The 25,584-nt window shown below is 39.0% G+C and overlaps 2 protein-coding genes across 7 annotated transcripts in view; both read right to left on the bottom strand.

The window, feature by feature from the left end:
- Nucleotides 1-25,584, bottom strand: part of LOC132990794 (zinc finger protein OZF-like) — a 36,330-nt gene that overhangs the window by 9,852 nt on the left and 894 nt on the right. Inside the window, exons 1-4 of one of the 6 annotated variants that reach the window (XM_061059232.1) lie at nt 22,210-22,527; nt 21,950-22,045; nt 21,255-21,415; nt 19,790-20,233 (exon numbers count right to left, since the gene is read on the bottom strand). In XM_061059232.1, the coding sequence (XP_060915215.1) occupies nt 19,790-20,233; nt 21,255-21,415; nt 21,950-22,045; nt 22,210-22,424 (916 nt within the window). In that variant the 5' untranslated portion in view covers nt 22,425-22,527. Of the gene's footprint in view, nt 1-196; nt 2,627-3,098; nt 3,591-11,330; nt 12,953-17,187; nt 17,421-19,789; nt 20,234-21,254; nt 21,416-21,949; nt 22,046-22,209; nt 22,531-25,584 lie in introns of those variants that run through there. The other 5 variants (XM_061059235.1, XM_061059241.1, XM_061059242.1 and 2 more) reach the window with 5 other exon arrangements.
- LOC132990795 (zinc finger protein 260-like) lies at nt 7,078-10,910 on the bottom strand. Its single transcript, XM_061059243.1, has 2 exons — nt 10,584-10,910; nt 7,078-9,126 (listed from the first exon to the last, which is right to left on the bottom strand). The coding sequence occupies exons 1-2, from the start codon at nt 10,855-10,857 to the stop codon at nt 7,265-7,267; spliced, it is 2,136 nt and encodes a 711-aa protein (XP_060915226.1). The 5' UTR covers nt 10,858-10,910; the 3' UTR covers nt 7,078-7,264.

The following is a 25,584-nucleotide window of genomic DNA, read 5'->3' as shown; positions in this document are numbered from 1 at the left end:
TGTCAGAGTGAGGAGGCTGCACACAGTGAGCTCTCCTGAGCTGGTGGGAAGGGGGTTCGGTGCCTTGCTCAAGGGCGCCTCTGCAGTGCTCAGGAGGTGGACTGGTGCTTCTCCAGCTACCAGATCGATTACCAGGCTTGGTACCGTAGGGGACATGAGCCGGCGACCCTCCAGTTCCCAACCCAAGTCCTTACAGTCTGAGCTACTGCTGCACCAAATTTAGTTTAATTATTGTAAGTCATTACTGTTGTTGTTGTTGTATTCCTGCAGCCTCAGGAAACCGTATTCAACGCTCATGCTTTGCAGAAGAAGTACAAATATGAACTTAGAATTACATATAAATGTGACTAACTTTTACTAGAATATTCATTTTGGCTCTACTGTTTAGTTATTTAGTTCATTACTATTGTTATATACTGTCTAATCGGAACACCATTTCCTCACAGCTCATGCTTTATTGAGGAAGAGAAACACAAATATTATCCATAATTGCTAAATGAACAATGAAGAGGTGGCGTCAACAGACTGTACGGCATGATCATCCGAAAATATAACAAGTATGCAACGGTCCATGACCTCTTATGTTTGGGTTATTTATACATTTCAGCAAAAATGGAAGCGTAGGGTGACCAAGATGTGTAACAATATTTTTGGCAAGAGTTCCAAACACTCCCCATGATAACTTAACCTGGGAAAGTCCTCTCTTTCTCTCTGGCTTTTTTTTTGGACGGTGATATTATTAACCAACAGAACTCATCACACTTACGGCTCAGGGAAGATGTCAATGAGTATATGCACCAACATTTCTTTAAATGCCTCACGCCAAACTGCACAAACAAGACAGGCCCACACACGCTCAAATGCCAAAAAAAAAAAAAGTTTTTATTAATCACAACGTTTCGACCAGAGGTCTTCTTCAGGTGAGATTTTTTTTAACAAAGGAGGGGATAGAGATTTTCACACCAATAGACTGAAAGGCACTTTGATGGCAGGTGTGGTCAAATGTTCAAAATGTCCCAAGGTGAAACACATCTACAGTGATCACCTTTCACTATAGATAGAAGGTTGGATCAGACACTTTTCATTGGCGGAGCATAGTGGTTGAGGTGTCATTCATTCTGGCCGCTCTTACCACCACAATCGTGTTTTCTGACACTCTTTCGCTGAGTGAATCTTTCATCACAAACACTGCTGCTAAATGTCTATCTTTTAGAGACTCACTCCATGTTAATCTGTGGCCACAAATTGAACAACTGAACGGTTTCTCTCCCGTGTGGACCTGAGAGAGTCTGCTTAGAGAACCACTTAGTGTGAATCTTTGACCAACAAACTGAGCAAATAATAAGTTTCTACCCTGTGTGGACTGACGAGTGTTGCCTCAGATGACCTTGCACTCCCCATATACAGATGCTGTAGCCCTCAAAAGGGGCCCAGGTTCAAATCTTACCTGTGGCTCCTTTTCCTGCATGTCAGTCCGCACTCGCTCCATCCCTGACTCTATCCTCTGTCCTGTCTCCACAATAGAGGCATGAAAAGCCAAAAACTGAATCTTTGAAAAAACAGCACATGTTAGACTTTACCTTTGTACCTTTAAAGTACAAACAGTGGTTTCATTATTTCTTCCTGCTCTTAGCAACACACTTGTGTGTTCTGAAATTCTGTTTGTAAGTGAATCTTCTATCACAAACGCTGCAACTAAACGGTTTCTCCCCCGTGTGTATAATAGAGTGTCTTTTTAGATCTCCGCTGTTTGTAAATCTGTGACCACAAACTTCACAGCTAAAAGGTTTCTCCCCAGAGTGTGCAACATAGTGTAGTTTAAGGGTTCCTCTTTGTGTGAATCTCTTGTCACAAAGTTTACAACTAAACGGTTTCTCCCCTGTGTGGACAACAGAGTGTCGCTTAAGGTCTCCATTCTGTGTGAATCTCTTACCGCAAACTGAACAGCTTAATGGTTTCTCTCCCGTGTGGACAAAAGAGTGTCTTTTTAGATCTCCATTGTCTCTGAAACTTTTACCACAAACTGAGCAACTGAACAGTTTGTCTCCTGTGTGGATTATTTTGTGTTTTCGCAGTTGTTTCTTTTGCCCGAAGGTTGTTGAACTTTCAGATGCACTTCCAGTATCACAGTTCACATCACTTACAGGTGCGTCTTCGTTTTGCAGAGGGTTTAAACCCTCCTGAGGTTCACTGGCCTCCCAATCACAGTTACAGTCATCAGTCACGGTCTCAGAGGAGTGTGAAGTCTCTTCATCAGAAACAGGCTGCAAATGACTGTCTATATTAAAGTCTGTAGTTGGGTCTGATCCTTCACAGTCCTCTCCTTTAGCTTCTGTTTTTGAATATTCATCTCTGATCTGATCAGTTAGTGTTGGTTGAAGCTGTGGGGACTGAGGTTTCTCTCCATCATCTTCTTCAGTTTTTACAGGGACAGGATAGAAAGTGATTTGGATGATATCAGCCTCCTCTGGTCCTTGGAGCTGCTCTCCCTCCTGACTGCTCCAGAGTTCCTCCTGGTCCTCTTTGATCTGTGGTGGTTCTGGTGAGTCCTCCTGGTTCAGACTGGAGCCCCTCTCTTGCTGCTCAGGGTGAACCTCTTCTTTTCTCACCATCAGCAGCTGGATGTCTGTGGAGAATCAAACACACATTTTAGTTTTTTTTTAACTTATATACTCATCTCATATGCGTTTAGTGAAAAACTAAACAAAGAGGGACGCATTCCACCTGAAGTCACCAGTTATCAGTGTCACACGTGTGTTGTATGTTTTCTTTTTTTTTTAAAGTGGGATAATTAATAATATCACAGGAGAAGGAGAGTCGTATCCACGCAGCACTGGATCGCTGGATGTGGATGATGGAAGAGGGTCGTGGTTGGCGTCTCGGGGTCGTGTGGACTGTTTAACCACGGTGAGATTTAGAACTTTACCCCTTTTGCAAAAATAGTAAATAAAAAAGTTTGGGACCACATCGACCGGGTGACTGAATCATATCTCACCACTCTCATTCCTCTCCAAGACATTAACATAATCTATGAGTCTAATGTGTTGTTGTTATTATAGTTCAACTTATTATTGTGTAAAAAAGTTAACTGCACTAACCTGATCGCTGTAACCGGACTTCAGGGTTAAAAACAGCATCCAGTAGTTTGTGTTGTCGCTCATTTTCCTCTTTTGATCGACGAAGTTGCTCCTCGTACTCTGCTATCGTTCCTTCAAACAGATCAAATATCTCTTCAGCAGCCGCAGTCAGTCTCTGGTTTACAAAAGCTCTCATCATTTGGACTTTAGACATCTTCACAAGATCTCTCAGCAGATTTTCTTTCACACAGTCCGGTAAAAACGTGTTCGGTCGCGCTAAGGCTACCTGCGTTAGCTTCGTAGGACGAATTCAATTCAAAAGTTACACAAATTAAAACACACGGAACAGCGGAAAGACTTTCGCGTCAGGATGAACACTGTGTGCTCAAATTCATAATCCAAACGAGCAGGCTGTTTTAGTTCATCTTCATTTTACAGGAAAGTAGCGAGAGTTGAAGTGTTAGCATGGCGTGCTACCACTGCTTCCGGTTGTTCATCCAGTCGAGACTTGTAGAAAACATATGACCGGCCACATCCACCCGGTTTTTTAAAGTTTTGTTTTAGCTTTATTCAAGAGGAGTAATATACAGTTAAAAAAAAAAAAAAAAAAAAAAAAATATACATATATATATATATATATATATATATATCACAATGTAAATCAAGTAAAAGACAGATTAAATAGCATACAGTACATAAAGAAAGTACAAATGAAAGACAGTAAAATACAGAATATAAAGTCAAATAAACCAATAAAGACGCATACATAAATATAGAAATCATTATTTAAATAGAGGGGGAAAGGTTTTATAATAATGCCGAAATTTGTTATATTTTCTGTTGTTAATTAAAAGTAGTGATTTCAGTCGGGACTTTAACTCTAGATTAAAAATGTATTCAATTAATCCACGCTCGTTTGTTTTGATTTGGAGGCGCACGTGAAGTGACGATTTAGGTTTAACTTCGCACAGCATTGTGGGTGGTAAAATACAATTAATTTCCTAAAAATAACAGTTAATAATAAGTGAAATAAACAAACTGTCATAAAACGGATTTATCAATGGAAGAACATGTCACGCTAAACAGCGTCCAATCCGATTTAGATAACTTGTATTTGGAAAAAACAAAAGGGGCTTTTATACGTTCTAGATCAGGGATGGGCAACTTTGGTCACAGCAAGGGCCACATTCATTTAATTCTGACTGCCAGGGGGCCAAATTGTAGGATACAAGTAGGATAACAGTCAATTATGTCTCAAATTTAACTCAACATATACCAGTGATCAAATATTATTATGGACATATTTCTGGTTTTCATGATTTCATGGCAGATTTTGTCATGTTTTCTTCATATTTTGATATATAAAAATTGACCTGAGGGCCACACTGAGGGTTGACGAGGGCCGCATGTGGCCCCCGGGCCGCCAGTTGCCCACCCCTGTTCTAAAATCTTCATATTTTTTTATTTTATTTGGAAAAGCACAGACAAGCAAAAAAGAAAATTCAGAAGTTAACCATCAATGATGTCAACATAGACACTAAAGACCAAGTTGATAAAGAAATAAGAGATTTCTACAGTAACTTGTACAAATCCAACTTTTCAGAGGAAAACTGTGTTACTGTGTTAGGATTAATGAATATAAGAATGTGATGAATGTTGACTTTAAGCTTGCTATGGAAGAATTAGAATTAGATAATGTAATTTTGCAGATGTCTAAAGTAAAGTCACCAGGTCTTGATGGACTAACCGTTGAATTTTATATATTTTTTTGGAAAGACATCAGAGAGCTGTTGTACAATGCTTTTATAGATTGTATATCAACTGGGCACCTGTCGCCAACTATGAAACAGGGACTTATCACCCTAATCCCAAAACCTAGTAAGGATAAACTTCTACTGGACAATTGGAGGCCGATAACCTTGTTATGTAATGATTATAAATTATTAGCACATGTGTATTCTAACCGTTTAGATGGGTGTTTATCTGAGTTAGTTGATGAATGTCAGTCCGCTTTTGTAAAGGGTAGAAATATCCATAACCACACCAGACTGATACTCGATATGTTAGATTACAAAGATTTTATTAGTACAGAAAGCTGTGTGTTATTTCTACTCTTTACAAGGCTTTTGACAGTATTGAACACCCCTTCCTGTTGAAAGCATTACACTTTTTGAGTTTTGGAGATACATTTTGTTGCCTTATTAAGATGCTCTATACTGATATAAACAGCTGTGTCTCCCTGAACCCTGGGATAACCCCAAGATTTAAGGTTCTTAGAGGCATAAGACAGGGATGCCCTATCTCTCCTAAGCTTTTCGTTTTGGCAACTCAACTTTGAACTATTCTTATAAAATATGCTCCTGAAATACAAGGTATTTCAATCTTCAACAAAGAATTTAAAATAAGTCAATTTGCAGACGACACATCCATCTTCTTAAAAGATAAATCAATGGTCGATAAAACTCTCAATACAATTTCAGATTTTTCCAATGCTTCAGGCTTGTCCCTTAACATAAATAAATGTGAATTACTCCCCATTCATACAAGTTCTGATTCTACCATTGCTTCTATTAGAGTTGAATCAGAAGTGAAATACTTAGGAATAACATTAACAAATAACCTTCTTCGAAGAGAAGATATTAATGTATCCAACTGTATAATGGATATGACAAAATCTCTTAGTCAATGGCTGACCAGATACCTTACTATTTTTGGTAGAGTTGTTTTATCTAAAGCAGAAGGTATCGCTAAGCTTATTTATCCATGCCACTCCCTTTATATTTCCTCAAACAATATAAATAAAGCTAATTCAGTGATTTTCCAGAAACAAAACTCATTACATTAAAAGGCATGACATGGGTGGTCTTGATTTTCAATCAATGGTTGGCACTTTTAAAATCAATATGATAAAGTCCTTTTTGTCCCAACCAAGTTCTATGTGGTTTCATATTCCAAGATCCTTGTTAGAATAAAATAGGAGGTTTAGACTTTCTTTTAAAATGTGATTTTGGGGTAATCAAAATTCCAATGAAACTGTCTAATTTTCACCGTCAGATTCTCCATTTTTGGAAAATGATATTCACTCATAACTTTTCTCCTCATTGTTCAACTCTGTGGAACAATAGAGTGATCACAATCAATAGGAAATCCTTATTTAATTATGATTGGGTTGAGAAAAATATTATGTTTGTTACTGATTTATTGGGTTCTCATGGTGACCTAATAGACTATACATCCTTTGTTAACAAATATAACTTTACTTGCGGTTATCGTGAATTTAGTAAGATTTGTAAAGCGATTCCCTTACCATTAATTCAGTTAATTCAAAACACCTTGATGTACGCAAATGTGAAGGCTGTATTACCAAAATTAGTGATTGATGAGTGTAACTTGTGTGATAGGAAATGTAATAACTAAGTTATTTGTACTATCCTGAAATCTAGGTTGTTCCATGATTACCACAGGGGGCTGCATATTAAGTTCCCAGAGTTAATTGAGCTTTCTGTTCTGACTAAAGCACATTCCAAATATATTAAGATGCCTGTAAGAGTGAAAGAAATACTGTATATATATTCAGTATACTGAGGCGGACCCAAAAAATGCCTACTGAATGACCACAAAAGTTCAGTATAACGAAACTCCCTGCTGAAAAGTACATACTCCATAATGAGCTGTGGCTATTCGGATAGGATCCTTTCAGGAAATGTGTTGTACTTTTACTCCCACAATGCGGTCTCAGAATATGACAAAACAGGCCTTTTTTTTATTTCTGTTTTCTAGTGATTTTATTTTTTGTTATATGAAATAGAAAATGAAAATCGAACCATTTTTGAAATTTCGCTCATCCCTTTTTGACATTGATAAAGAAAAACACCTTGTATTTCAATTTAAGGAAAAATCGAATGACCAAAATATACACTGACCCATGCCCCTTCTCTGGACAGTTTAAAGTTGATTTCTCTCATATGGAGGAACCGTCGCTGTGTTTTTAAAAAAAATATTTATCTCCTCCTGTTCATTTCTCATGTGACGTCAACTCCTCCTCTCCAAAACTCATGAAGTCCATTTTTAACGTCCGTCTTAACAACGCTTAAGAAAGTTCTTGACATGTGTCTCTGATGTGTGGACAAAAAAAGTGTTGTTTAAGGTCTCCACTATGTTTGAATCTGTGACCACAAACTTAACAACTAAATGGTTTCTAGCCTGTGTGGACAATAGTGACGTCTCAGATGTTCACTAAGAGCAAATCTTTTACCACAAACTGAACATCCAAACGGTTTCTCCCCTGTGTGGACAACAGAGTGTCTTTTTAAATTTGCACTCTTTGTGAATTTCTGACCACATACTGAACAACTAAATGATTTTTCCCCTGTGTGGACAAGAGAGTGCCGTTTAAGGTCTCCACTTTGTGTGAACCTTTTACCACAAACTGAACAGCTAAATGGTTTCTCTCCTGTGTGGATTCTCATGTGCCTCACCATCTCTGTTCTCCAGATAAAACTTCTTTTACAGACTGAACAGCTGAACGATTTCTCCCTCGAGTGGCAAATTGAGTGTCGTTTCAGATTTTCATTCAGAGCAAATCTTTCCCCACAAACTGAGCAGCCAAACGGTTTCTCCCCTGTGTGGACAACAGAGTGTCGTCTCAGTTGTCCATGCTGAGAAAATCTTTTACCACAAACTGAACAGCCAAACGGTTTCTCCTCTGTGTGGACAACATAGTGTCTTTTCAGATTTTCATGTCGTGAAAACATTTTACCACAAACTGAACAACTGAATGGTTTCTCTCCTGAGTGAACTCTCATGTGCGTCACCATCTCTGATTTCCTAATGAAACTCCTCTTACAAATGGAGCAGCTGAGGGGTGTTTCTACTGAATGGCGTATCATGTGGTTATTTAAAGGTTTTTTTCTCTGGTATCTTTTACCACAAACTAAGCAACTGAATGGTTTCTCTCCTGTATTGATTTCTTTGTTTTTCTGCAGTTGTTCCTTTTGTCCAAAGCTTGTAGCACATTCAGAGGAGCTAACTGATGTATTTCCAGTATTACAGTTCATATCACTTACAGGTAAGTCTTTGTTTTGCAGAGGGTTTAAACCTTCCTGGGGTTCATTACTCCTCTCCCAATCACCACTGTCATCAGTATCAGATCCAGACAGATGTGGAGTCTCATCAATAGAAACTGTCTGTAAATGACTTTCTGGATTAAAGTCTCTGTCTGGTTCTGATCCTCCACAGTCCTCTCCATCATCTTCTGTTTCAATCTGTTCAGTTTGTCTCTGATGAAGCTCTGAAGACTGAGGTTTCTCTTCATCATCTTCACTCTTCACACGGACAGAAATTAAGGGGATCTTGTCGGTATCAGCATGACTGATCCAGACTTCCTCCTGCTCCTCTTTAACGAGTGAAGGCTCTGTGTCCTCCTGCTTGGCCCCTCTGTGTACCCCTCCTTGGACTTCCATGTGTTGGCCCAGACCTTCTCTTTGTGTTAACTGGTTGTCACATGATCCACTGAAAGGTCTCCCTCCTGTCTGATTATTTCTATGGGTCTTCATCAGGTGATTATTGTAAAAGGTTTGATCAGACTCAGCGCAGAAAACTTTTTTCCTGTCAGAGTTTCTCAGAGAGTTTAAACCTGAATGATGTTCTCTGGGGTCCTTAAAATCCTCATTAGAGTCTTCAGTCTTGACCTCAGTCTTTGGTCGTAAATGTCTCTCTAGATCTGAGTCCCTCTCTGGTTCTGCTTCTCCCCAGTCCTCTCCATCCGCTCCTGTTTCAATCTGTTCAGTTTGTCTCTGATGAAGCCGTGAGGACTGAGGTTTCTCTTCATCATCTTCAGTCTGTACAGGGGCAGAAATGAAGGGGAACTTGGTGGTATCAGCCTCCTCCAGTCCTTGAAGTAAATCTCCCTCCTGACCGCTCCAGAGTTCCTCCTGCTCCTCTTTAAAGTGCTTAGTGTCCTCCTGTTCCATACTCGGGCTCCACTCCTGCTGCTCAGGGGGAACCTCTTCTTTTTTCACCATCAGCAGCTGGACGTCTTCAGGAAGCACTGAAACACACAAAGACACAAACGAGTTTATGTTAAAACTAGGGCTGTCAAGATATCAAAGAAAAAAAAACCTGATTAGTTGCACTTTGATGTAAAGTATTCATTTAAAATATTGATTTGAGGACAGTCTGTTATAAAACATGGAAGTTATTGAAGAAATATGATTAAAATATTGATTTACTTACAATTAAATATTTATTAAAAAATATATAAAACCACAAATATTGGACAAAGGTTGGTGTGTCTTATTCCCCCAAGTGAGTATTAGTTATAAATATTGATTGAGGACAGTCGGTTAAAAAATATGGAAGTTATTGAAGAAAAATTATGAAAATATTGATTTATTGATAATCTAATATCAATAAAAAAAGATAAAAACACAAATATTGGACAAAGGTTAGTGTGTCTTATTCCCCCAAGTGAGTATTCATTTAAAATATTGATTTGAGGACAGTCGGTAATAAAACATGGAAGTTATTGAAGAAATATCATTAAAATATTGATTTACTTACAATTAAATATTTATTTAAAAAAAATAAAACCATAAATATTGGACAATGGTTGGTGTATCTTATTCCCCCAAGTGAGTATTAGTTATAAATATTGATTTGAGGACAGTCTGTCATAAAATATGGAAGTTATTGAAGAAATATCATTAGAATATTGATTTTGCGCCTATTAAACAATAATTTGTTGATGGTCCCTAAAGTCGGTCTCCGTCGGTTAGGGCGAGAGGATGTTACCGTCGTCCTACCATCTCTCATGGGCACGAGTGAGAGCTTTACGTAGCTGGCTCCAGGGTGAATGTCTGTCGAATATCCAACTTAACACCAAACTTTCACCGCAGTAATAGTTGTAGATTATCGAAAACTTCCCTCAAAAGCTCCTACATGTCACATTTCTAGTACATTGTGAGCTACATTTATATTGAAATGTCAGATGTGTTATGATGATGTGTTGATATCTGTGCTGGATCACTGTGTGCTAAATGGAATCCAATGAATGAAAAGATATTTTGGCAAAACGTCATTTCCCCAACAACAAAACTGTGGCAAGTGAAAATCCTGAGTGGCTGGTAACTTTGGAAATCCAATAGCCATAGCGGCGGGTGAGGGACATAAAGTGAATGTCAAAGCCCTGATGATCAGTGAATAAAGCTCCAAAGACACCTGACAGTGTTTTGGTCCATGTTCAATGATAACTCTGTTGTCAGTCAACTGTCTGAGACATCCTGCTAACTGCTAAATACAGCTGACCCCTCTCAAACTACTACACCTTTATCCACTGACTTCCAGAATAATCTGATCGGCATCAGACGTGATCATTTAATCAGCCACTTAAGAGTCTTTAAGTCCAGTAAACTCAGTGATGTTGAGCTAGCTGTGGCTAACACTGTGAAGGTTAACTAATAAAGGCTCGGCCACCTAAAACATGAGCAGGAAACACGTTAAACCAACCTGCTCTCTGCAGCTTTATTTCAGGAGTTAAAATCACATCCAGTAGTTTTCTTTGTCGGAGGAGCTCCTCTTCGTATCCACATGTTGTTGTTGTTTGTCCTCTCGGGTCTCTGTGAGCCGCAGCGAGCAGCCGCCGTCTGAATAAATCTTTAAGATCCTCAAACCCGGACATTTGACACACAGAGCGAAAGGTCAAAGAAGGACAAGAACACTCAACCTTGACGCCTTTTCCTCCATTACTCTGATAACACACAACATTAGCACTGCCATACATGCTAACTGGGAGACACCCAGAAACGTCTTCTTCTTTGGTTTTTAGCGGATTGCAACCTCAATATTATAAAGGTGCACACCGCCCCTACTGTTCCGTCGTATTTAGGAGGGCTCCACTTCCGACCAGAATGATAAACAATAAACAACCAAGTAAAGTAATAATAACCTATGTCTATAAATCTACATGTGCATAATGTATACATTTACTCTATTATTCACTTTAAACCCCCGGTTCTTATTCTAAAGTTAAACTTTTTTCCAAACTTATCACATCTCTGTATTTCTCTGACACAACCACAGTCAATGTTTTCCATTTTTCCATTTATACTTTAAATTTAAAAAAATGGTTAAATTTCTTCTTTTTTAAACTATTGGTGTTCTTTTTCTATCTTTTAAGACAACCCATGATAGAAGTTTACAAACAAAGAAACACAACATTGTGTTCTACGTTCAAAAAAAAGAGAAAAAACTTTAAATAAAAATAATATAAATATCTTCAAACTAATAACAGAATAAAGATTAGGGGGTCTTGGGGTGATTTGGAGGAACGAGCCCGTTCTGAACCGGAGAGGTGCTTTGTTATTGGAGTCATGGATTGGCCATACCGAACACGATGTTCGAGCATGGGGATGTTCAAAAGTGTAACAACATGTAGCATCTGAATACTGTATGAGGTCGATCCTGAAAAATGCAAACCCATCCTTAGATAACTCGGTTAATCAGTTTAACAGTTTATAAATCAAATGTTGAACACTAGGAGAGAACATCAACTCCAAAAAAAATGTGTTATGAGGAAACAATTATGGTGTTTTTTTTTTTTAAATCTCAAATTAAAACTGCAAATGTTGCAGCTCTTTCTAACACACTTTGTGCTTCTTGACATGCTCAACTGAATTCATCTTCCATCTCAAACACGGCAACTAAACAGTTTCTCTCCTGTGTGGACAAGAGAGTGTCTATTAAGGTCTGTGAACCTTTTACCACAAACTGAACATTTAAATGTTTTCTCTCCTGTGCCTCACCAGCTCTGTTCTCCAGATAAAACTTATTTTTCAGGCTGAACGATTTCTCCCTCTTGCTCTATCTGAAACATTTGTGTTTTCTGAATACATCAAGCTGAGTGAATCTTTGATTACAAACAATGCAACGAAATGGTTTCTCCCCCGTGTGGACAACTGAGTGTCGACTAAGATAAACACGTTGAGCAAATCTTTTACCGCAAACCGAACAGCCAAACGGTTTCTCCTCTGTGTGGACAACATAGTGTCGTTTCAGATTTTCATGGCGAGAAAACATTTTACCACAAACTGAACAACTGAATGGTTTCTCTCCTGTGTGGACTCTCATATGTGTCACCATCTGTGATTTCCTGTTAAAACTCCTCTTACAGACGGAGCAGCTGAGGGGTGTTTCTATTGAAGGTCGTATCATGTGGTTTTGTAAATGTTTCGTTGGCTGGTGTCTTTCACCACAAACTGAGGAACTAAATGGTTTCTCTCTTCTATTGATTTCTTTGTTTTTCTGCAGTTGTTCCTTTCGTCCAAAGCTTGTAGCACATTCAGAGGAACTAACTGATGTATTTCCAGTATTACAGTTCATATCACTTACAGGTAAGTCTTTGTTTTGCAGAGGGTTTAAACCTTCCTGAGGTTCTTCTCTCTCCTCACAATCACTACTGTCATCAGTATCAGATCCAGAAAGGTGTAAAGTGTTGTTCGGAGAAACTGGCTGTAAATGACTGTCTGGATTAAAGTCTCTGTCTGGTTCTGATCCTCCACAGTCCTCTCCATCAGCTCCTGTTTTCAAATACTCTATGTCTCTGCTCTTTTCAGTCTGGTTTTCATTGAGCTGTGAGCACTGAGGTTTCTCTCCATCATCTTCTTCAGTCTTCATAGGAACACGAAAAAAAGGGACCACGCTGGTATCAGCCTCCTCTGGCCCTTGAAGCTGCTCTCTCTCCTGACTACTCCAGAGTTCCTCCTGTTCCTCTTTGATCTGTGGTGGTTCTGGTGGGTCCTCCTGGTCCAGTCTGGAGCGCCTCGCCTGCTGCTCAGAGGGAACCTCCTCTTCATTTCTCACCCTCAGCTGCTGGACTTCTGTGGAGAATCAAACACACATTTTAGTTAACGTAACCAATAACCAACTGAAGTAAATGTTACGTGCACACAACAGGACAACACTATAATACAATAACCTCTGAGTCCTGTTACACCTCGATTGTGGAGTGATTTGAATGAGTCCGTCAAACGGTATTTATGTAGATTTATTATTTACGTGACATAAAGCCATAGTTACACAAAGTTCCTTTTTCTGGGAGATTGAGGGGAGTTTGTCTCAAAGCTTGCTGCTGTATTCCCTCCACCTTCACGAGTGCAGGTGTGGAATACGATCGATCATTAAAATAATTGAGAATATATCCTAAACACGAGGTATCCAAAGTATCGGAAGTTTTGTCAACCTTAATGAGATAACATTTCATATTGGGTCATTTCCGAAATTTCAACAGCAGGTTGCAGTTAGTTTATTAGCAGCTCAAAGTGGTTTTAAAGAGGTCATATCATGCCCTTTTTGAGGTTCGTATATTTAATCTATGTACCTACTAAAGTATGTTCACAATAGCTAAAGTTTGAAAAAAAGTGTCTGTTTTCATGTACTGCCGCTCCATGCACCGGCTCGCTTCTTCTGACTCTGTAACGCTCTGAAGTGCCCACGTTCCAGGGTCCCCACGTGTGTCAAGTCTGATCTGATTGGTCGGTCGGTCGCTCAGCGCGGTTCTCGGAAATGCCACGCCCCTTTTACCATATTGGGAACGCAGCTACTTTGGCTCAGAGGGGAGCAAAAACACCGGTACACAAACAGCAATGGCCTGTTTTCAACTTCACCAATCTGACAACTGAGAGGAGGAACAAACGCAACAACCTTTGCCACGAAGGCATGAGCACGACGTTTCAGTGTTTTAGGTATTTATTTTGCCTTTTCATTCGTAATATGTGTGTAATATATGCTCATTGGGTAGCTTCATTGTGTTGTTCAGGTGTAGGCTAAGTGTGGAAACTGCAGCTAAATGCTTACCGAAGCAAACACCGTGTGCTGCAGAATACCATGATAACTTACAACAATAACATAGCAACACTAACACACACCTTATGTTTGTATTGTAAGTCTTTTTTTATCAGAAAAACACTCACTGTTATTGTGTTGAAAAATAAGTTAGCCAGTTTCACTGACTGGAGCTACCAGCATATTTCCCTAATCCAAAAATATATATCTTACTCGTTGCTTCACAAAGTTTGGCTTGATTACAATATGATTATTGGCCACAAATGTGTTCTGTACAATACATTTTTATTGTATTTACATTAGTATTGTACGTTGTTTATTGCAGCGACTCACCTTGTATATCACCTCCTTGATGTGATTAAAAATTCAATGAACAATTGTAAGTATCAATGACATCATAGACTGTTATAGTTACTTTCACTACAAAAGCCCAGGTGATAATCACGTGTTTCTTGGATCAATATCTCATGCAATAATGTTTCCTCCTCTGTCATTATTTTCCTTCTTATTGAACACTATTTCATTTTAATCAGTATCTTCTTCTTCTTTCATCAGGAGAATGAATCCGCTGCCCGTTCCTTGTACCAAAAACATCCAGGACTGTTTAAAGCCATATACACTTCAAAACATCCACAACATCACGGAGAACTGCAGAAGAGTCTGTTCATTATAAATAATTATTTACATCTTCAATCAAATTCATTCTAATCAAACAGTTGAACTATTTCAGAGGAATAAAAATGCACAAGTAAGAAAATCATTTGTTGAAAGTTCTTAATTCTCAGTTTAGGTTAAAAAAACAACAACATTTAAATGTGTAGACCTATACATGTAAATATTCCTCAAATAATATTTTGGATTTGAGGAATGCCACCTTATAGACCAGCTGTCCTGTAGAGGTTGTTGCTTTATCACGTTCTGCATGTTCATTGTTATGCATCACAGACAGCAAAAAGCTACAATACAAAAAGCTAAAATCAGCAATCATGTAAGATTTGCTATTTTATGTAATTAGCCTTTGCTCATTTTTATATTTTGTAATGTGATGCGAGTTAAAAACAATGCACTATTTTTTATACTGTTGTTAAAAATAGCCAAAGTAACAGTCCAGATAACTTGTTTTATGTTTTTCTGTGTACTCTATGCTGTTTAAAGTAAGAATGAATGACAGAATTAAAACCGCAAGTGGTGATGAAGGGCCCTCGCACTTTGTGCATGTCGGGGTATGTTGTGACCGCGGGGAACGCAGCAGCAACGAGGTGTAGCCAGGGAGCAGGCCAATGTATGATTCCAATGTATCCATGCTGTGGATTCCGAGCTGACATGGACCTGGTCATGTAACACAGACTCTCTCTTCAAGAAGGATGGAAAAGACTATTCTTCCTGAGAAGACTTGGATCATTCAGTGTTTGCAACATACTCCAGTAGACTTTAGACTTGACCAACACTGTGATCAAAGTCAAATCCTGTAAAAGGCTGCATGCAGCTCTCAATCTGAACTGTTATTTCATTGTAATGGAAGTTAAGTTGACAAAAATATGTATGAAAGATTGCACAATTTAAGTAATTGTTAATAATACAACTTCTTCAAAATTAAATTTTGCAACCTCTTCAGCAATACAAATTAAACAAGAAAATTTGCTATTAATATAATAAAAAATATAAAAACTTGACAGCCATGACACAATACAACATGGCCACACAAGATATAGATGTGTTTCCCCCACCTGTACTGGCTATAGGCTACTTTTTATTTCTGTATAGCTGTACTTATTTTTTCACAAACCATAGCATGTAGCATGGTCTAAGTGTGTGTGCTAGGCGAATTAATGAATATAACACATCAGCTTATTATTGATTATTTTAATCTGTGGACATACTGATTATTTATGATCTAAAATATTGTTTTTTGACTTCCTGTTGACATTAGACGATGACTTCCACTGACTTTTTTGTAGGTCTCGGCATGTTCAACATGTACAGAAATTTGTTGCTGTTGAGCCATTTTGCGTCGCACTTCTACGGAAACACTATAATACGTAAATTTTACGCACTCCCGATCTGGGTGCAAAAATTGCATGCATGTTAAGGCCCCCAAATTTGCGATTCATTTGTGCAAAGGAAAACCGTGGAAAACCGCTACAGATACAATAGGGTCCTCACTCCGAGGTCGGTGCTCGGGCCCTAAACACTTTTTGTTTATTTTATTATTTGTTTACATTCTGCCAGTATGCCTCAGTTTAATTATCCACTATACGATCACAGTATGTTGTCATGTCCTGTAAAGATTATAGATATTATAGCGACTTTCCTGAAGATGAAGCCGCTGAGAGGCTAAGGTTGGGCCTAATATCTTTGTCCGACGCGCTTTCAAAAGAATACTGTGATCAGAAAAATAAGTTTGACCTTTTTATTAATGAAAAAAGATAATCCACTTAACTTATGATAACGTGCGTTAACTCATAATCACAGTGAGCCAGAAACAATAGCGGTCAACAAAAAATGCGGCAACCCAGCTCACCCCCTCTCTTCCACTGAGAACAAAAAGGTGAACAGGTGAGTTAAATCAATACATCTCCGCCCATACCCATGTGACCCGATATCCCCCTACTCAATATAATCCTAATAAATGATATAATAATCAATAACCCAAAACACCAATATATAACAGACTACATTAACCTTAAATAAATACTACAAAGACAATTATACCAATCTATGACTCCAACAGATATATTTATCTATTTTCTAAACAGAATTACAGAAGGTCAGGTGTATGTGCTGTAACGTGGAAGATTCATCTTTCTACTCTGTTGTCTTATTACAATGCAGATGTAATAACTGATTCACTGAAGACCTATGTCTACTATCACATAGGTCACATTAGCATGTTAGCCTTCACAGAACTAATGTATCCGCAGCAGCTAAAAAGTAGTTTTCAAACAAATTAAAAAAGACAATAAATGAAGCGTACTGTTGTAATGTTGTGGTTGTGAACTTCCAGAAGCATCAGAATCTCCACAGCTGCCACAGAGAGTAGGAGCTGAAACTTAGCACCTTAGCACCACTACCGCAGGCTGAGGCATATCGTGGGCGTGCTACAGAAGTTTAACAGGAGGACGTAGGAGAAGCTGCGTTTCCTCAGACTTTGAATTTTTGCTCATAGATGTGCCTAAACATGCACAGGACACTTGGAAAACACACTAAAGAGCATAAACAACCAGAAAAGGCATAATATAACCCACTTAATAAATAAATAACCTGTACAAACCTGACACTTGTAACCGGACATGATGTCTGTGATCGTCCAGCAGGTTGCTTTGCTTCTCTTTTGATCGATGAAGTTGCTCCTCGTATTCTACTATCGTTCTTTCAAACAGATCAAATATCTCTTCGGCAGCTGCAGTCAGTCTCTGGTTTACAAAAGATCTCATCATTTGGACTTTAGACATCTTCACAAGATCTCTCTGCATGTTCGCTTTCAGGCTTTCACACGGTCTGTTAGCGCGTGTTTGGTCGCGCTGAAGCTAGCTGCATTAGCTTCACGTTAACACGTCAATCCAAACAAACGGGCTTCTTTTGTTCGCTTTGATTGTACATGAAAATAGCGTGTGCTTCCGGTTCTGCTTCTTCTTCTTCTTTCAGTTTAAAGGCGCGTGTCAACCAGCGTTTCAGGCGCATTACCGCCACCTACTGTGCTGGAGTGTATCCTGAGCAGCTGTTAGAGGGGAAACAAACTAATAAACTACACTGTCTTCATTAATCCTGTTTCTTTTAAAAACTCAAACGGGGATTATATTTCCTTTCTTCAATGCTTCATTTATTTCTATGAGTCAATACTTCCATCCTACATCTCCTAAGCTTTCTGTTTGTTTTAAACAATGAAACATGACATGTTCAACTGTGTCTTAATCTAGAAATTTTGAATTCTGCAAAAATGTGCCCTCTTATACCGAGTCTTTGACACACATTCAACAACACTCTTTTCACATACATGACTGACATCCCCTCGCTTTTCGTGCACCCAACTACACTCTTCATGCTTGTCCAACAAAATTCCAGATCTGTTTGTTCCATTCAGTTTTATTCCAGCTAATTAAGTTGTATCACATCGCACATTATCAATCGCTCTCTCTTTTTCCTTCCTGACTTCTTAGCGTGACTTCTTTCAAACGCATCGTCCATCTTTCCCTCTTCCGGCCTCCTATCCCCACACAGACTCACCTCTCCCAACAGTCTGACTCGTCGTCCTCCTTCTGTGGGGCTTATTGGTGGTTGACATCCGTATGTGTTGCATTACCGGCATGCAAGTCCTGCCCTGAGTGTGCAGTCCTCTTCTGTAACATCCATTATGTCATCAGTCACATAAAAGGTTATCTCATGATGGCTTTCATACAGAGTAGGTTCATCATATTCTGTTGCTTTTTACCCCAATTGTGATATTTGACCAAATGTGGTTGGGTGTACCTTTTATTACAAATAAATGAACATGAATAAAGTCTTGTGTCACAGTTTCATGGCGTGCAAATCTTTTGCCACAAACTGAACATCTGAATAGTCTCTCTCATCTCTGTACAGCCAAAGGTCGCCTCAGATCTCCAATTTGTTTTGCAAATCCTGTACTGCAAAGAGAACACTTAAAAGGTTTCTCCTGTTTGGATCCTTATGTGTATCACAACCTCTGCTCTTGTTGGATTTTTTTCTTGAACAACTGAAATGTTTACTAAAGCACGGTGTAAGCAGGTCAGTAAATATCATGACAAATGTGCCTATTTACAAAACACAATTTTAGAAATATTGCAAACAAGATCGTTTATTTTATGTTTATAACAAAGTGCTTTTTTATGTACAAAGCAGTAGTGCGAAACATTTTTTAATGACTGACAAAATGAAGATACATTCTTCTACCTACCTAAAATGACCTTTCTGAGTGGGGCAGGGGAACATGTATGGGTGGTTTCTTGAAAGGTTGTTGTATGTAAACAGTCCAAAGGACAAAGATGAGAACTTGAAAACTGATTTAAGCAACAAAAACTCTCTCAGCATTCATTTGACATCTTGGTTCTGCATGCAGAAACAAGTAACGATGCATGCAAAACAACTATTTTAGACAAAATAAAGCAGAATTATTTAATCATGTGGCTTTGTATGCTGAAAAGATAAAACCGAAAGAAGACTCATTTTGAAATCTGACCATCGTTAAGATGTTAGTCTACCTTTTGTGCTTTCCTCCTACAGGAATTAAATGGCGTATCAAGCATTTAGATTTTTCCTTCTTTCACACACAAGCCTGTGACGTTTGGCACAATCAAGTCGAGAGAATTTTTTACAACAAACTGAACAACCAAATGTTTTATTCCTTGTGTGAACAACCAAGTGGCGTTTCAGATGTCCATTTTGTGTAAATTGTTTACCACAAACTGAACAACTAAATGGTTTCTCTCCTGTGTGAACAATCAAGTGGAGCCTCAGATGTCCATTTTGTGCAAATCTTTTACCACAAACTGAACAACTAAATGGTTTCTCTCCTGTGTGAACAATCAAGTGGCGTCTCAGATCTCCATTCTGTGCAAATCTTTTACCACAAACTGAACAACTAAATGGTTTCTCTTCTGTGTGAACGGCCAAGTGGCGTCTCAGATCTCCATTTCGTGCAAATCTTTCACCACAAACTGAACACATAAATGGTTTCTCTCCTGTGTGAACAGCCATGTGGAACTTCAGATGTCCATTTTGTGCAAATCTTTTACCACAAAATGAACACTTGAAGGGTTTCTCCCCTGTGTGAGTCCTCATGTGTTTCACAACAGCCGCTCTTGAAGAAAATTTTTTTTTACAAATTGAACAGATGAATTTTTTTCTTGCATGAAGACCTTCCTGAGGATCATCACTCTCCTCCCAATCACCACTGTCATCAGTATCAGATCCAGAAAAGTGTGAAGTCTTGTCAGGAGTAACTGGCTGTAAATGATTGTCTGGATTTAAGTCTGGTTCTGGTCCTCCACAGTCCTCTCCATCAGCTTCCATTTTTAAATGCTCCGTGTCTCTGCTTTCTACAGTTTGGTTTTCATGAAGCTGTGAGGACTGAAGTTTCTCTCCATCTTCTTCTTCCCTCTTCACAGGGATACGTTTGAATCTTAACATGCTGATACCAAACTCCTCTTCTCCTTGAAGCTCCCCTTCCTGTCTGCCCCAGAGTTCCTTCCGTTCATCTTTAATTTGTGGTGAGTTTGGTGGGTCGTTCTGGTCCAGTCTAGGGCTCAATTCCTGCTGCTCAGGGGAAACCTCGTCTTGACTCACCACCAGCTGCTGGACATCTGTGAAAAAAGTGAAACACAAAGCTTATGAAAACCTGAATTTCCTATTCAGATTAAACAACTGATAGGACTACTTTATAGAGCATGAGATGTCACAGTGGGCGGAGTCTCTGCACTTCAAGGCAGCGAGTGACAGAAAGCTCATACTGGTGTCAGGAATAAGAAGTAAGCAGTATATGGCTTTAAATCAGATATAAAGTGCAGCCTTTTCTGTACTTAGGGGACCTAGGGGTTTAACGATCCATCACTCCACATCGATGCATTGATTGGTAGAACAAATATTCAATTGAATCGGTGTACAGCGTTTGGACCAGCCATGTGTTGGACAAAGGACTCAGGCCTGCAGCCCCTTTCTAAAGCCTGCCTTGAGTATATTTGGAAGGAAAAGGACAAAGAGACCTGAAGGACTCTTACCCCCAGCACCCCCTGCAGCACCTCACAACTAGATGTGAGAAAAAGGGGAGTCTGGCTTCTCTATCCTCATTGGAGGAGACCTCAGGTAAATCCTCACGGGTCCCCCATGATGCAGGCCAGGTTATAAAAGCCTTGGAAACCTGCTCCTGCTTGCACAGTTTAACCTCACAAGAACTGAGGTTGCTCCGAAGGTGCTCTCTATCTCTCTCACATCTGTCTCACCCTTCCTACTTCGGCACATTCAGCATCTGTCTGTTTGAGCACCGAGGGTTTTCTTTCCTTCTTTTACTTCAACGCCATTGAACGCAACCGGACAGATGTTACTGTCTCTGTACTGCGTGATGTCATTTTACATGTATGTGTCGGAACATGCAGTTCTCTTCTCACTAATTACTTAAAATGATATAAAATAAATGAATCATACAGAAGCCTATAGTATACATCCACGTGTTGAGTCGTAATGATTATGGCAAAAACACTCCGGTGGTCTCATTTGAACAAATCCTGCCCCCGACCAAATATGAGTTTGACACCCCTGACGTAGAGGACAGTTTTTGGGTTCTTAAAAGTTCAAATTGATATTTAATAAATAATAAACTGTACAAACCTGCTCTGTGTAAACAGACTTCAGGGTTGAAAACAGCGTCCAGTAGTTTCTGTTGTCGCTTGTTCTCTTCTTTAAAATGACGAAGTTCCTCCTCGTACTCTGCTATCCTTTTCTCAAACAGCTCAAACGTGTCTTCAGGGGCGACTGAGAGGTCGTCGCCTCTGTGAAAATAACAGAATTACAGAATATTGTCAGCAATAACCATATTATCTTTAAACAGCATTTGACAGTTCTCATGAACAAAGATTTAAACCAAGTGTTGTGTTTAGATTTTTTTTCCAGTGTAGATTTCAATGCCTTTGTCCCTAGATACACACACAGCACACCAACATTTATCCACAGTGTAGCAAAAACATTTAGTAACACTATTATTAAGATAATAATTTAGATTATTTTATTTTGAAAAAGTCTGTGACAGGTGAGTAAACACTTTCAACGGATTCTTGTTCCTCGTGTCCCTGACTGTAGTCGTGGGAATTCTCAGCAGATTTTACTGTAGAAATGTTGAGATAATTAAAAGGTAAAATCTGTTAAAATTGCATCGTGACGCTTTGATATTTTAGTCATTTTGATTATTTTATTTTGAAAAATCTGTGACAGGTGACAAAAAAAACTTTCAATGGATTCTTGTTCCTCATGTCCCTGACTGAGCAGTAATGTAACCTGTGTTCATATCAGCTTTAAGTTACACTCACCGGTCAGAGAGAGACTCTGCAGGAACAGCTGACCCAGCGGGGGGAGGAGGTCTCAACAATCCGGGTTTCCACGGAGTCGATGTTTGCTTCTCGTAACTATACAAACAAACAAAAAGAGACACGCTCAAAGGTCGCTAATGTACTAGCTCACTCAGACAGAGACGATAACGTTAGCATTTGGGCTAATACTTTTAATACATGAAAAGCGACATATTTGATGTAGACAAACAACCCCACACCGCAACAAAACATAAACTCACCTGTCCAACAGAAAGAGAGCAACCATGGCATCACTTCGCAGGCCCTTGAGCCCCCTCAGTTGTCTCCATCGTTGAAAAGCTGTACCGATGTTGACTCTCGTTTTATCTAATCTCCTTCTTGTCACAGCCTTCTCGGCCTCCGTCTTTCTATTCTTGCCCTCTTTTTTAGGACGAGCCGTCACCAGCAACCGCGGCAGGGGTAATTTATCCGCCATCCTCCGGTAAACTTCGGCTGAAACCTCAAACCACGCAGTCACAAAGGTTTATTCCCGGTGTTCTCTTTAAGCAGGAGTTAGCATGTCAGCATCACAAAGTAGAACTACTTCCGGGTTCTTCTTCTGTCAGTTCAACGACGGCAGGAAATCAGCAGCTAAATGGTTTCTCTCCCATTTGGATTCGTTTGTGTTTCTTCTGTCCCTTTTGGTCACAGTTTACAGACTACTTCAAAAATATTCCTTCAGACATCCCAACTGATGTCTGACCTTACTGTATTTTATACGAAGCTGGTAAAGTGTATCAACCAGACCTTTTATGTCTCTTTGTTATTTCCCCCTGTTCTCCTTCTGTTCTGACTTAACAACAAAACTGATTAGTTTTACTAAAAAAAGGAAATACATCAAATTCATCCCCCATAGTTACATTTCTTTATCAGAAAACTGGAGAGTTAAATAGTCCTCCTTAACTTTTATACTGTTTTAATAAAGTGACATTTCATGCAGGGCTTTAAATCCAGTCATTATGTAGTACTTTTTACTAAAGTCATTTAGTATATGTATATAATGTATTATTATTATAAATGTATTCCATCTCTCTTTGTATTTCTCTTACACAAGCACACACAATGAATATTCACATCAGTCCAGCGGTGAACAGATTACAATATTATCCAATTAAGCATTCAGACTTTTTTGAACTATTGACAGTTTTATTTTCCCTTTTGGCCTTCACCATACACTTATTCAAAAACTACCCATGTTAGAAGCTTAGAGACCATGAAACAAAACCTTGTCGTCTTGGTACAAGAAAAATAAACTTAAGAGCAGACACGTCTTGTTTGATCAAAAAAATATTACATTAAATCTACAAACTAATCACAGGCTAAAGATGCCAACTTTAAGAATAATCACAGAAAACAACTCTTGAAGATGATGTATCTGAGTAGCATCTGTTTGAGGACAGGCCTGAACAATCTAAAACCATCCTTAGGTAACTCTGTGAATCAGTTTATAAATCTAATTTAAAACACAGGAGGAGAGATTTATTGAACAAGAGGTGTAATGTGTAATTAGGAAACAGTCAAGTCATTGTTGTTGTTGAGAATAATACGTTTTCTTAAAGGTACCCCTTCATGGCACTCAAGGCCACCTCACAAATACAACAATGCAAACAGCACAATAACATGGTACAAGAAAAATAATCAACAATAAAAGAAAAAAGGCAGAAAGGGCGTGATGATAACGAATAAGCTCTTCTAAAAAGGTCCAGTTTAAGTTTAAGGAGAAGCTGAAAAAGACCAGAGAGGAGAGAGTTACAGTAGTAGTAGAGTGGACAAATGTACTTTTTGGGGGCTCATTGGATAAAGCAGATCAATCAATATTCATCTTGATAATGCAGAACGTGATGGTAAAGGTGGGTTTGTTTTTGACACTGATGAGTTGGCATCGAAAGACAACAGCTAAAGGTCGGATATGAACAGATCAGATGCAACACAATGCAGAGGGGTCACACCAGAACAGCTGATGAGATCAAGCATGTGGGAACTAAGCCCCCTCACTAGCCCGACATCTCCAACAACGAACGTCCATAGGTCCTGTTTGTGCACGTGTGTGAGTAGCATGTCTCTCAACAACAAAATGTGAACTTGAATTTATTTAAAAAGTCAAAGTTGATCATGAGAGCTTTGTTTAAATCATAATCTAAAACAGTAAATGTTGGACTTTGCCTGCGTACTATAAGGTAACATTCAATGAGTATGACTAAGTTTTGTGTATTTCTTCTGCTCTTGCCAACATACAGTACTTTTCGAGAAATAGATAGAATCGGAAATCAGGAGAGATAGTAGGGAACGAGTCCCAGCCGCAGGTCTGACCTAACCGCTAGGCCATCTTAGACCTACACTTGTGATATTTGACACTAGGCTTCCGAGTAAATGTTCTATCACAAAAATTGCAACTAAACGGTCTCACCCCTGTGTGGATAAGAGAGTGCATTTTAAGATATCCACTTTGTGTGAACCTCTTACCACATACTGAACAACTAAATGGTTTCTCTCCTGTGTGGACAACAGAGTGTCTTTTCAAATCTGCATCTTTTATAAAATGTTTTCCACAAACTGAGCAACTAAATGGTTTCTCTCCTGTGTGGACAAAAGAGTGTATTTTAAGAGATCCACTTTGTGTGAACCTCTTACCACATACTGAGCAACTAAATGGTTTCTCTCCTGTGTGGACAACAGAGTGTCTTTTCAAATCTCCACCTTTTATAAAATGTTTTCCACAAACTGAGCAACTAAATGGTTTCTCTCCTGTGTGGACAAAAGAATGCATTTTAAGAGATCCACTTTGTGTGAACCTCTTACCACATACTGAACAACTAAATGGTTTCTCTCCTGTATGGATTGATTTGTTTTTCTGCAGTGGTTTCATTTGTCCAAAGCTTGTAGCACATCCAGAAGAGCTAACTGATGTATTTCCAGTATTACATTTCATATCACTTACAGGTACATCTTTGTTTTGCAGAGGGTTCAAACCTTCCTGAGGTTCATCACTCTCCTCCCAATCACAACTATCATCAGTATCAGATCCAGTAAGGAGTGAAGTGTCTTCAAGAGAAACTGTCTGTAAATGACTGTTTGGATTAAAGTCTCTGTCTGGTTCTGATCCTCCACAGTCCTCTCCATCAGATTCTGTGTTCAAATTATCTACATCTCTGCTCTCTTCCGGTTTGTTTTCATTGAGCTGTGAGGTCTGAGGTTTCTCTCCATCATCTTCTTCAGTCTTCACAGGAACACGAAAAAAAGGGACCACACTGGTATCAGCCTCCTCTGGCCCTTGAAGCTGCTCTCTCTCCTGACTGCTCCAGAGCTCCTCCTGTTCCTCTTTAATCTGTGGTGGTTCTGGTGGGTCCTCCTGGTCCAGTCTGGAGCTCCTCGCCTGCTGCTCAGAGGGAACCTCCTCTTCATTTCTCACCCTCAGCTGCTGGACTTCTGTGGAAAAAAATTAAACTTACAACTCTTTGAAAACTGTAGTTTGCTGCAAGCACAAATCAACAGTGACTTTGACATCAGTTATAATGTCAAAATATATTAATCACATATATGTGAAATGAAAAAACTGTACAAATAGTTATTTGTGAGAAATCTTTTAACACGTGTTG

This window comes from Labrus mixtus, chromosome 16, assembly GCF_963584025.1.
Source record: "Labrus mixtus chromosome 16, fLabMix1.1, whole genome shotgun sequence".
Lineage (NCBI taxonomy): Eukaryota > Metazoa > Chordata > Actinopteri > Labriformes > Labridae > Labrus > Labrus mixtus.
Note: the sequence above shows the minus strand (reverse complement) of the source record. Positions and strands in the feature narration are given on the sequence as shown.